General features: G+C 56.5%; 1 protein-coding gene across 2 annotated transcripts in view; it reads left to right on the top strand.

Annotated features, from left to right (window-relative positions):
* STRA6 (signaling receptor and transporter of retinol STRA6) overlaps window positions 1–12,331 on the top strand; it is a 33,011-nt gene that overhangs the window by 3,487 nt on the left and 17,193 nt on the right. Inside the window, exons 1-4 of one of the 2 annotated variants that reach the window (XM_050797741.1) lie at window positions 6,347–6,448; window positions 6,584–6,714; window positions 11,048–11,114; window positions 11,444–11,529. In XM_050797741.1, coding sequence (XP_050653698.1) covers window positions 6,347–6,448; window positions 6,584–6,714; window positions 11,048–11,114; window positions 11,444–11,529 — 386 coding nt within the window. Of the gene's footprint in view, window positions 1–6,346; window positions 6,449–6,583; window positions 6,715–11,047; window positions 11,115–11,443; window positions 11,530–12,331 lie in introns of those variants that run through there. The other variant, XM_050797742.1, reaches the window with a different exon arrangement.

Below are 12,331 nucleotides of genomic sequence, written 5' to 3'. Positions count from 1 at the left end.
AGGAAAGGAAAGAGACAAGGAAGGGAGAGGTCAGGAGAGCGCCTGGTTGGAGGTAGGCTGGAGCCAAGCCTGGGAGGCCAGATGGGATTGGAACAGGTCAGGGAACAGGGAGAAGGCACATGGGGTGAGGAGTGGGGAGTGAGCAGGAATCAGGGCCTCGGAGCAGGAAGTGAGCAGAGTGATGGGCTGGAGCAATTCTGATGAATAAGGTCGGAGACCTGGGGAGGGCTGCCCTCAGGGGACACTGGGGGGCTAGCAGGAGCTCCAAAAGGCCGTGAGACATTTGCAGAGTCCTGTCTGAGTTGGATCTGACTGCCTGTGAGCAAGAGGTTGGTGGAGAGCCCTGTCCTGTGGTCAGCAGCAGAACAAGGAGAGAGAAGTCAGGGGATCTGCCCAGCAGTCAACGTCCTCAGTGAAGAAGGAGGGCAGCACAAAGCCTACATCTCAAGGACACACCATAGTGACAACACTCCAGGGAGGAACGTGCTGGGAACGGGGAATGTGGGGCTCTTATAGCTGGGGAATCTTCATGGCCTTGTGTCTAGTCCTCTGAAGGCAGGAAACCCTCTGTTGCATATTGATGTTAACAGCCTCTTCTTGATTGCCTCCCATGATGGGGCCCTCACTACTCTGTTAGAGTACGAAGGCTACCTTTGGCCTGAGCTGAAATCTGCCTTCCCTCCTCCAGGTCAGTACTAGCCTAGCTCTCTGGGAGGGAAAGAACATGCTGCTCCCCTGGAACAGCCAGCTACCCTCCTCCTCCTCACCAGTGTCCATTGCCATACGAGAGCCTGGTCTAAATCCTTTATGTTCTGATGATGCTGTTGGTGAGGGGGGCATGAGAACTGCAGGAAGGGAACATCAGCTGGTGCTTCTGACCCTCCCACATGGCAGGGGAGGAAGGAGGTAGAGAGACAGGAGGTAGACAGCCACATCCATACTCTTCCCGCCGTGAGCACGGCAGCCAACGACACTGCCTTCCAGCCCACTGGGTGGAGTCAGACTTGGTCTGGTGCCAGAATTAAGCACGTGTGTGTGCGAGGGGCTGTTGGATGTGTGTGTGTGAGTGTGCTGCGCCACTGAGGGCACACCCCGAGCTCACGGGCCCGCATGAGGTTGACTTTCTTGGCTGTTTATTCATGGACTCTCAAGGTGACTGGGCTGCACAGGTAGGCGCAGGGGCCATCCCCCAACTCCTGGACTGAAGCTCCTCTCTTGGGCATTCTCTTCTGTGCTGTGGGAGTTGGGGGTGTTCCTGAGGTTTGAGTGTCGTAGAACTATTGGGTTTGCTGTAGGACTCAGAGATGGGAGGGTGGAGAGCAACAGGAGTCTCCAGGCTTTCTGCAAATGCTCACAGGCTTTTGAACATCTTGTTCCAATCTGTGGTTGATTTGCCGGAGTTTGAGTGTCCTGAGGTGTTGTAGTGGTTCTCATGTGTTACTGAAGGTCTGGGGGTCCTTCGGGGCAATACTGAGGTTGGAGGGGTTCTCATGGCATTACTGAAACTCAGGAATGTTGCTGAGATTCTGGAGGTGCTCTGGGAGATCTGGGAGTCCTTGAGGGGATGTTTCTGAGGTTCTGGGGATGCTGCTGGCCTTCCCCATTCCTTCTGGCCTGCTGTTAGCTTCTTCTAAGCTTAGCACTTTGCCCTTTGAGGATTTGATAATCACAGGCTGCCGAAGGCATGCACGTGGGCCTCTGTTCCTGGATGCAAAAATTCCTCAGGTTTAATCAACTTGAACAAAAACATGAGAGGAAGGAAGCCCTGTCCCAAGGCCTTCATGGGCCAGCTCCAACCTGAGGGGCGTAGCAGCTCTGTGCCAAGCCCAAATGGCAGATGGCCTTCATTGGCTCAGAGTCCAGAAGCTTTTTGGGACCTCCTCCCATATTGAGCAGGGCTTAGCCACCCGCCAATCTGTGCCCAGCTGGGAGTCCTGCTGGCTTGAGCTGCTCCTTGGATACTGGCATCAGCCTCATCTGAGTGCCACGTGGGCTCATGCTGGCCACAGCAAGGCAGCCCTGCCCTGACCCCTATGCTGCTCTCTCCTTGTCTCTCAGACTTCCCTTCTTGGCACTCCTGAGACACGTGTAAATTCATTCTTGCTATCATTCCAGATCTTCCATGGCTTCAGTTCCCTGCTCCAGGCCCCCTCCTCCAGGGAGCCTGCAAAACTGCACAAGCCATCTCCTCCTTTCCCTCCCTGCTCCTCAGTCTTTGGCAGTTCTGTCTTTTGAGCACTTTTGCTCTCCAGCCTGCCCTCTCCTGAGGGCAGGGCTGGACCTTCCTGGGTATCAGCGCCCCTTTAAAGCCAGCTCCAGAGGGCAGGCCCTTGACTCTGCTGCCCAGGCTTTCGGAGAAATTCTTCAGGGGCACATCATTACCATCCTTCTCTTCCTAACACTTTTTGCCTCCTGCCATCTGCCCAGGTAGCATCTTTCCTAATAGCTCAGAGCCAAGCCTCCCATTTTGCAGATGGGAGCTCCAAGCGATTCTAGCCCCAAGCTGAGGAGGTACCTTGGGCTCAAGAAGTGGGCTCACCTTGCAGCTTGAGCCACACGGCTACCTGCTATCCATGGATCTTCAACTCAGCCTGCCCCTCTGTCCCCACCAGACTGGGCAGGGCAGCTGGGGGCCAGGAGGGGGCAGGTGGGAAGCAATGGGGTCACCTAGGAAGTCACAACCACTCTCTGTGAGTTTCTTGTTACAACTGGTTGCTGGTGTACAGGGAGGGGTGCCTTGAGGGGAGAGTTCACAACGAGAATCTCCAGGCTGGATTTGATAGAGGCCAGTGAGATCCATAGAAGGGAAAAGACTCACTCAAGGCCACATAGCCAGTCCCAGGGTTCAAATCCAGCTAGGTGGCCTCCCCAACCAGGCGTTCTCCACTGCCATGCAGAAACCTGGCCCTTACCTCTGGACCTTCCAGCTCTGCCCTGGCCAAAGTACCGGGCACAAGGCTGCCCTCTGCCTGCCAGGCCCACGCCAGGGGAGAAGGACGAAGCTCACCATTTCCTCCCCTCTGCTTAGGGCCTCCTTTGGTGGCCTCTGTGTCTCCCCATGAGGAGGGAGGTGGTATTGTTGGCACTGGGTTCTCCGTGGGGGGCGGGGAAGGGACTGTGCCTGGGCTCGGCTGGGGTCCCTTTCTGCCAGCCTGACTGCAGCCCCTGGGTGGATGGAGGCTCCTTCAGGCAACCTGATTGCCTTTCCTCAGTGCCTGATATGGTTTGGATGTGTGTCCCCTCCAAATCTCACGTTGAAAGTGACCCCCAATGTTGGAAGTGGAGTCTGGTGTGTGGTGTTTGGGTCATTGTGGAGAATCCCTCCTGAATGGCTTGGTGCCCTCCCTGCGGTAATGAGGGAGTTCTCGCTCTATCAGTTCATGTGAGAGCTGGCTATTGGTAAGTGCCTGGCATCTCTCCTGCTCCCTCTCTCGCCAAGTGTCCTGCCTGACCCCCCTTCACCTTCCATCACGATTGTAGGTTTCCTGGGGCCCTCCCCAGAAGCCGATGCGGGTGCCGTGCTGCTTCCTGCACAGCCTGCAGAACTGTGAGCCACATAAACTCCCTTTCCCTATAAGTTACCCAGAGTCAGGCTTTCCTTTAGATCAACGCAAAACAGATGACCCCAGTGCCCAACTGGTACCTCCCTCTCTCCCCTCAGGTATCAGCGACATACCACCTTCCCAGTGAGGCCTTCCCTGACCACCTCGTCTTAAACAGCCAACTCCCGTCTGTCTCTCTTCTCTTCCCCCACTTCACTTCCCCTCTGGTGTCGTGTCCCTCAAGCCCTACCATACATCAGGTTCCATTTGGTGCAGGGCTTGACTCATCTTGCTAACTGCCAAACCAGCCTGGGGAAGGCAGAGTTAGGCTTCTTCCAAGGAAGAGGATGGTTTCTTTCTTTCTTTTTTTTTTTTTTTGAGATGGAGTTTCCCTCTTTTGTCCAGGCTGGAGTGCAATGGCAAGATCTCGGCTCACTGCAACCTCTGCACCCCCCCACCCCGGGTTCAAGCCATTCTCCTGCCTCAGCCTTCCTAGTAGCTGGGATTACAGGCGCATACCAGCACGCCCGGCTAATTTTTTGTATTTTTAGTTGAGACGGGGTTTCGCCATGTTGGCCAGGCTGGGTCTCCAACTCCTGACCTCAGGTGATCCACCTGCCTCGGCCTCCCAAAGTGCTAGGATTACAAGTGTAAGCCACCACACCTTGCCAAAGGGCATGGTTTCTGATAGGCAAGGATGTCTAACCCCAGACACCGCTGCCTTGTAGAGGGAGTGGGCTCCCTGTCTGGAACTGTACTCCCATAGTTGGAGGTGGATTTAAAATCAGATGTGAGTTGGTTGCTCCCTAAGGTAAGAGTCTGAGACCCCTGAGCAGGGAAGGGCTTGCTGGGCTCTGGTGTGGGCACGGGGGCTCTGGGAAGCCCAGCTGGTGAACCTCAGGGCACAGCAGCAGCCTGTATAGGACAGGCCCACTAATGAACACTGACCGCCAGAACAAGCAATGGCTTTGCCGAGCTCAGTTTCTAAAGTCCCTCTTACCCAAGGGCCAGGCGCTGTGCATCAGGGGAAGGCAGGAGGAGGGAAGGCAGGGATAGAGTCCCGCCCTCCAGAAGCTCACACCCGCGCCTGGAAGGCAAGTTTCCCGCATCCCTGGGATCAGAAGGGCCAGTGTGGGTTCCTGCATTACATCAAATAAAGCTCAGGTTCAGCCCTGAGTCAGCAGGCGCTGATATCTCTGTGGGATGGTGGAGAGCAACAGAACCCTCCTCCTGCCAGAAGGGCCATTTGGAAAGAATGGGGAGGAACTCAGGCTAGCAGCGTGCTCAGCCCCTAATCCTTTCCTGTGGGCTTGGGAATTTGAATGACAGCCTCCTCCAGGATTTCAAGCCCTGTTTACTCTGAGACTTCACCCTTGCTGTTTCCTCTGTGGGGATCACACTTCTCCCCACCCCCATCCCCATCCTGAGCCTGCCACCCTCTGCTCAGCTGACTTCCCTGCCCTTCAGATCACCATGGAAAGGTTATTTTCTTCAGAGTCTCCCCCTACTCCCAAATACTCTTGGGCTAAATTTGGTTTCCCATGGTAGAGACCAGCTCAGCCTGTGCTTCCCTTTGTACCCCTCAGATTTTGGAGGGGATTTAGTTATCTGGCCGTGTTCCCCGTGAACTGTAATGTCTCCTGCCTCAGGGCTCAGGACAGTGCTGGCACATACTGGGTGTTCAATAAATTTAAGTTAAAAGACTAAATGAATAATGTCTTTTTAAAAAAGCTGTTGAATGACTGTCTTAGCTGATAGGGTCAAAGCCCAAGACCCTTGTAGGGTATTGGAAGGACAGAGACCCTCACAGTTTCAGGGGCCTAAACCTCCATCAGGGACTGTGGCCTGAGAACTGCTTTCTACCTTCTTCTGCCTCTCGCCCCTCCCTTCAGGCTGGGGCACAGGTCCTGCTCCTGGGGAGGGAGAATGAGGAGGAGCCCTCCTCCCTGGCCCAGACCTTGCCTTGCTCACCCTCAACCTCACTCCAGGAGGAGCAGAAGGCAGGCGGGGCTCCTCTTGCCTACCCGTGGGTCTGGTTTGTGTTTAAAGAGCTAATTTCCGCCTTGTGGGGGTGAGTTATCTCCTTGTGAAATCAAGTTGTAGGAACAAAAAGGGTTTACCAGTGAGACACATGTTGCCTCCTTCATGGAAACCCTAGGAGAAGGAACGGACAGATTCCCCTTCCCTGCCTCCGCCCCAGCCCAGCCCCAGCAGTTGGTCTCCCTCGGTTGTTGCTGCAATGCTGGTCTCCTGTCTGTGTGGGGCACTGCAGATGTGGCGGGCAGGGGCGTGGGAGCTCTGGGGCAGGCGCTGAAGGCAGGTATGTGTGTGAAGTCAGGTGCGGGGGTGGGGGTGGCTCCTGGCCACACCCTTGCAGCGCTCAGGCCGCCAATGGTGCTGGGGCCTCCTCCCCCAGGAGGGGGGCTTTGTCAAGGATTATGGTGTGTTTCCATCACCGAGGCCCAAAGGGGCCAGAAAGGGGCAGGCTGAGGCTGGGGGAGGGGAAGGGAGCCCAGCTGGGAGGGCCCAGGCAGGCAGTGCGGAGCTGGCTGTGGCCTGCCTACTCTTTCATCTCTGCAACTCCTTCCTCCCTGGGCCTCCCTTCTGGTGTGTCTGTGGGTCTGTCTAGGTGGGCTTGGGAAGAGGGAAGGAAGGGGCGTCTCTCTAGGCAGCTCGGACTGGACAAGCCTTCTTTGAAAATGGTCCTTTGAACAAACGCCTGCTGGTGGTTGGTCAGACAGACAGATGCGCCAGCAGGAGCCCCGGGGCCCCAAGGGGACAGCTATCTCTGCAGGACCGGTGCGATGGGCGGGAAGGGAGGAGGGGACACGAGAGGCCCTGTCCTCCTCCTGTGCCAGCTTGCTCAGGCCCTCAGTCCCAGACGGGCTTTTCCCAGAGAGCTAAAAGTAAGAAAGTAACCTTCAGGATTAAAGAGAAATGTTTCTTTGTTTGGGTTTTCCATCTTTTTTTTTTTTTTTTTTTTATTTTAAGCCTCTTTTCACATCTGTAGTGGCTTTTCTTTCTCTCGCCTGGGGTCAAAGGAGGAGAAGGGCCGGAGAATGTCATCCCAGCCAGCAGGGAACCAGACCTCCCCCGGGGCCACAGAGGACTACTCCTACGGCAGCTGGTACATCGATGAGCCCCAGGGCGGCGAGGAGCTCCAGCCAGAGGGGTAAGTGTGGAACCCCCCAACCTCATTCTGTCGGCCATCAGAATGGGCTGATGGCAGAGGTTGCAACTGGCCGGGGAGCAGCTCCTGGTCAGGGGCTGCTAGGTCTGGCTCTGCCACTTATTTGCTGTGAGACCTTGGGCAAGTCACAGCCTCTCTGGGGTTCATTCAGTCTCTGCTTCCGCTACATGAGAACAAGACCCCTCACCTTGCTGTTAAGATACCTAAGGCTGGTCACCTAAAAAGCACCTGTGTGATGTGTTAAAAATACAGATTCCTTTAGTGTTCCTTGCAGATTCAGATCCGCAAGGATGGCTCCCTGGGTGATTCTGGCCCATAGCCAGGATGGGGAAGCTGCTGGGAGCAGTTGAGGCAAGCAGACCTGCCTTCAAGGGGTTATTGGTCTCTGTGGTGAGCATTTGGGTGTGGTGTTTCCAAGTGTCAGGTTCTCTGGGCAGGCTGGGGGATTCGGTGAAGGCAGAGAACCAAAGGGAGAAATCGTGGGGAGAAGTCACTGAGCGAACAGCCACCTTTGTTGTCTTTGGATGGTCTCAGAGTATGAGGAGAGCCTATTCCCTTCAGCAAGAGTGCTCAGGCCAGCCCAGGCTAGGGTGGGAGCAGGGAGGCAGCCCGCCCCCGGGTGGCCTGAGAACCCGGCCACAGCTGCTTTGCCTGGGTCCATTCTACCGGGGTTTAGTCTGGGCACCCTGGTGGAGGAGCTGGACCCCTTCTGTGTCCCCCACCTCCTGCCAGGATGCCTTGCCTGTGTAGGACCCAGAGCCAGTTCTCCCCTGTTGTTCCCAGGCCTGGCCCCATCCCCTACCTCCCTGCTCTGTCTGAGGGTTTGGAGAAGTAGAAAGGTGAGGCTGGGGGTTGCCGAGCCAGATGTGTGCACATCTGTTCTCCATCAAAACCTGAAACTTGAGAAGGAAAAATCCTTGCGTGCCTCCCCAGGGGCTGGGGCTGCGGCCTGGCTGGGCTTGGGTCATCCAGCAGGGACAGAGGCTCCACCCAGGCCTCGGGGAAGGAGCTGTTGTGTGGAGGACTCAGGGTTCTGACCACCTGGAAAATAGCCTGCAGTCAGCAAGGGCGTGCGCCCCACTCATCCTGCCTGACTGACTGAGAGCCTGTGGGCTCCACATATCCCACTGTGTATGTGTGGGCTGCGAGGGACCAGAATGAGGAGAGGCCCAGGAACTCATGAGGATGGTTTCTGACCTAGGTGAAGGCTCTAATCTGAAGCTGTGTCCTTGGGAGCCTCAGGGCTCGGACACTGGCCGCGAGCCAGGTGCCTGTAGCTGTAGTGTGGTCTCAGAATAAAGTTGTGTGTATGTCAGGCACTGGGTGATGGGGAGTCCAGTCCCTCATGTGGGTGACAGCTAGAAGATTCAGCTCCTTTCTCCCACTGCAGGGCATGGCACCCGTAAGAATAAAGAGATTTGTTTGAATCTACTTATTTAGCCAAACCAATTGAGCTGCCTGCCATCCCCCTTCCCCCGAAGTGGGAGCAGAAAATTAGGAGCTCAGGGAAATCCCGAGGAGATGAACTTGGGTTCACCTCTGTCTGTGAGTCAGACACCCTGGGGACATGTTGCTTCAGAGCTTTGAAGAGCTCTGGAGTGCCCGGTGCCCCAGCACTCTCAGGCTGGAGTTGGGGTGGATGAACACTGATGGCAGTGGAGTCAGCCACAGAAATTTCCTAAAATCCAGAACATTTAATGGTTCAAACATCCTCAGTGGCTTCCCGGGACCTCCCATGCTTGCTGTACCCTCATCTTACCTCACCTCTGGGCTGCAATCACACTGGAGGGCTTGACCAGCCCCAGCCACGCTGCCTGTTGCCTGCCCCTCTGCTTCCTCATGCACTTCCCTCCACCCGGAGCTGCCTTTTCCCCTTCTTTGCCTAAAGAGATGTTAACCATCTTTTATTTATTTATTTTTTGAGATGGAGTCTTACTCTTGTTGCCCAGGCTGGAGTGCAGTGGCGCGATCTTGGTTCACTGCAACCTCCGCTCCCCATTTCAAGGGATTCTTCTGCCTCATCCTCCCGAGTAGCTGGGATTACAGGTGTACACCACCACGCTCAGCTAATTTTTTTGTATTTTTAGTGGAGGCGGGGCTTCACCATGTTGGCCAGGCTGGTCTTGAACTCTTGACCTTGGGAGATCTGCCAGCCTCGGTCTCCCAAAGTGCTGGGATTACAGGCGTGAGCCACTGCGCCCGGCCAGTAACCATCTTTTAAACTCCAGTCAGATGCCACCTCCTTTGGCCCCAAGTTCTCCCTCCTCTGCATCCTTCAGCACCTGCTGTGCCTGTCCCAGGATCAAGCTCACCACCCTCTCCAAGGTCTTTATGTCTGTGCCATCCTGTCTGTCCCATGGCACAAAACATGGGGCCACAAGCCACCAGCCAAACATTTGCTCATTTCTGTGCCACTTGAGATCCCCATCTGGCCCCTCACACTGAGCTGAGAGGTCAGATGGGGACCTCAGGTGATACAGAAAGGGCCAGAGGCTCCCCCAGGCAGGGCCCTGGAGGGCGTTTCTGGGGGTGGGATTGGTTTGGGGTAAGGTCCATAGGAAAATGGTCAAACTACTCCAGGGACAGTTTTCCAAGTCCCTGCTGGGCCCAGATATACAGGTGGAGCAGGACCTAGTCATGCGGGGAGATGCAGGCTGAGAGGGAGGGCTGCCCCGTACACTGGAATGAGAGGCCTTAGGAGCTGGAGGTGGGGAGCCTGAGACTGGAGCACCAATGGTGGGAACCTGCTCCCTGCATGGCAGCTACTCAGGATCCCACTTCTACTTTGGGAAGAGGCTGGTCTCCTGGCCAAGAAGCTGTCCAGAGCTGACTTACTCTGCCTGTCCACCAAGTGGCTGGTTTCTTTCCCACCGCTCATCCGCTGGGATTTCCTGAGAGAAAGTGAGCAGGACAGACCGAGCTGACCCAGCAGAGGGTCCCAGGGATCTGTGCTCCCCTGGATAATGCGGCCTTGATGCCTCTCTTTATACAGTGGGGAGTGTGCTGGCGGAAGGCTGAGCCCTCTGGGCAAGCAGGGACTGGCCACAGCCCAGGCTCCATCTCAGGCCCTCGCCCACCAGACCTCACTGGTCTCACCCATGCTGCCATCCTCCCTCTGGCTCTCCCAGGCCCAAGCTGGGAAAACCCGTAGCTCTACCGCTCCCCAGGGACCCAGTCCTGCCTGATCTCCCAGGGCCAGGGCCAGCCCTGAGCTCAGGACTCCTGCCTCACTCCCTTTCTCCGCCACATGATTCTGCTGGGGAAATGGAGGGTTTCATTGTCCTCAGTGACCCCTATCTCCCCTGTGGGTCTACCTCTGTGCTCAGCCAGGGTGACTGCAGGACCATTGCCAGGCCATAGAGAGCCTCTGTGGAATTAGAGAAAGGGATCCCCATTTAGGTCCATTCAGTTCAGCGGGTGCTGGGTTTGGTGAGCAGGGTGGCCTGCTTGTTCCCTTGGCTGAGCATCTTTGTGCAGTGGGCAACCTGCATTGCTGTCCACGGAGGCTGTCGTTGAGAGGGAAGCAGGAAAAGAGACGGACCAGGGGAGATCATTTTAGTCACAGACCAACCTCAGATGGCAGTGAGTAGAGGGCAAATCATCGGGCCAAACCCTTGACTGCTTGACCCAGGTAGTGTGCTCAACCACAGTTCTGAGAAGAGGTCTGTGAGACCAGGAGCAGTCAGAGGGGCTTCCTGGAGAGGGGAGGCCTTGAAGGACAGGAAGCATCTGGGTGAGCAAGAATAAGTGCTCAGCCAGGCACAGTGGCTGACACCTGTAATCCCAGCACTTTGGGAGGCTGAGGCATGAAGATTGCTTGATCTCAGGAATCCAAGACCAGCCTGGGTGACATGATGAGGCCCTGTCTCTACTAAAAATACAGAAAAAAAAAATGCCATGCGTGGTGGTGCACACGGAGGATTGTTTGAGCCCAGGAGGCTGAGGCTGCAGTGAGCTGAGATCGCCACTGCAGTCCAGCTTCAGTGACAGAGCAAGACCCTGTCTCTAAAAAAAAAAAAAAAAAAAAAAAATAAGTGATCAGGCTGAGCCGGTCCACTCTGCTGCCCCTGGGAGCTTCCCATCTCCTTTAGTCTTATAACCCCAGAGCTTGGCATGGGGCTGGCACATCACAGGAACATGAGGGCCCCAGAATGACCCTGAGAAGGTGGGACTGGGCAGGCTTGTGTAGGAGGGATCAGAGGGTTGAGGGAGGTAGTGGGTAAAGCCTCAGTGTGAACAGTCTTGAACCCCAGATCCATCTGCACACCCAGGGGGGCCTGACGCAGGCCTGAGCCAGCCTTCCTTTGCTCTGTAGGGAAATGCCCTCCTGCCACACCAGCGTACCACCCGGCCTGTACCACGCCTGCCTGGCCTCGCTGTCAGTGAGTCCAACCCAAGTTGAACCTGGCTTGCAAAAGCTACTGCCAGCCTGGCCAGTGGGACCCGTGTTCCCGGTGGGGCTGGTGAAGGGGGTCCCTGGGAGATCCTGGGTGGGGGGAGCTATCTGGGAGTTCTCCCAGCCTGGGGGCCCAAACCAGGATGCAAGTCCAACCTCCCAGATGTCTGTCACCCCTTGACCAGTCCCCGAGATGCCACAGGAGTGTGCACTGGGCAGGTAGGGGATATCCCGGGGCCTGAGTCCAAGCCCTCAAACTCAGACCCTCAGGGGAGGCCTGAGCACCCCAAGCCCTCTTCTGTGCTCTCCTTTCAGATCCTTGTGCTGCTGCTCCTGGCCGTGCTGGTGAGGCGCCGCCAGCTCTGGCCTGACTGTGTGCGCGGCAGGCCCGGCCTGCCCAGGTTGGTGCCATGGTCTGGGCACCCCCACTCAGGGGGCGCAGCGGACAGGGTCACTCTGGGAGGGTGGGTGATTTGTTAGGTACCTAAAAGGTAGCTCTGGCTTCAATGACATCCCTACCTCCCTCAGCCTGGGGCTTTCCTCACGCCCACCCAGGTCTCCAGGTTTAGTCAGGACCCCCAGAGGAAGGGGGAGGAGCTTGCACAAGCCCACCTGGGAGAAAGGACTCCAACCCAGACCCTAGGGTAACAAGCCTGACATGACCCAGCTTCAGAGTGTACCTTCTCAGGCAGCCCTCCATGTGTGGATTGACGTGACCATCCCAATGCCATCTTGACCCTTGTCTTCCCTGAGGGTATCACCTGGACCCTAATGCTTGAAGGCAGATTTATGGGGACTGACCTCTAGCCCCCATAGCTGGAACTTTCTTCTCCTATCTCCTTCAGCCCTGTGACCCCAGAGCCTGCCTGGACAGGCATGATCCTGAGGAGATGGGGCTGGGCAGGCTAGTGCGCGAGAGACCAGAGGGTTGGGGCAGGTGATGGGTAGCTCCCTGGTATAGACAGCTTCGCATCCCAGACCCAGACGGTGCACCGAGGCTGGTCTTGCTGTGCTGGTTTTGTAGGGAACCAGCCTGGGGTCTCCGGTTGGCCCCAGAAAGAGCTTGCCCTGGCTGGGGCAGTGCTTGAGGGAGAATGAACCTCTCAGAGCATGAATGCAAGCTGCAGTGCAGAAGCCGAGGGTCTGAGTGGCTTGCCCTGAGCCCAGAGGGGTGATGCCTGGGACAGCTATGCCCGCTGTCTG

This window comes from Macaca thibetana, chromosome 7 (assembly GCF_024542745.1).
Source record: "Macaca thibetana thibetana isolate TM-01 chromosome 7, ASM2454274v1, whole genome shotgun sequence".
Lineage (NCBI taxonomy): Eukaryota > Metazoa > Chordata > Mammalia > Primates > Cercopithecidae > Macaca > Macaca thibetana.
The sequence above is the reverse complement of the archived record's forward strand: the minus strand, read 5'-3'. Positions and strand labels throughout refer to the sequence as shown.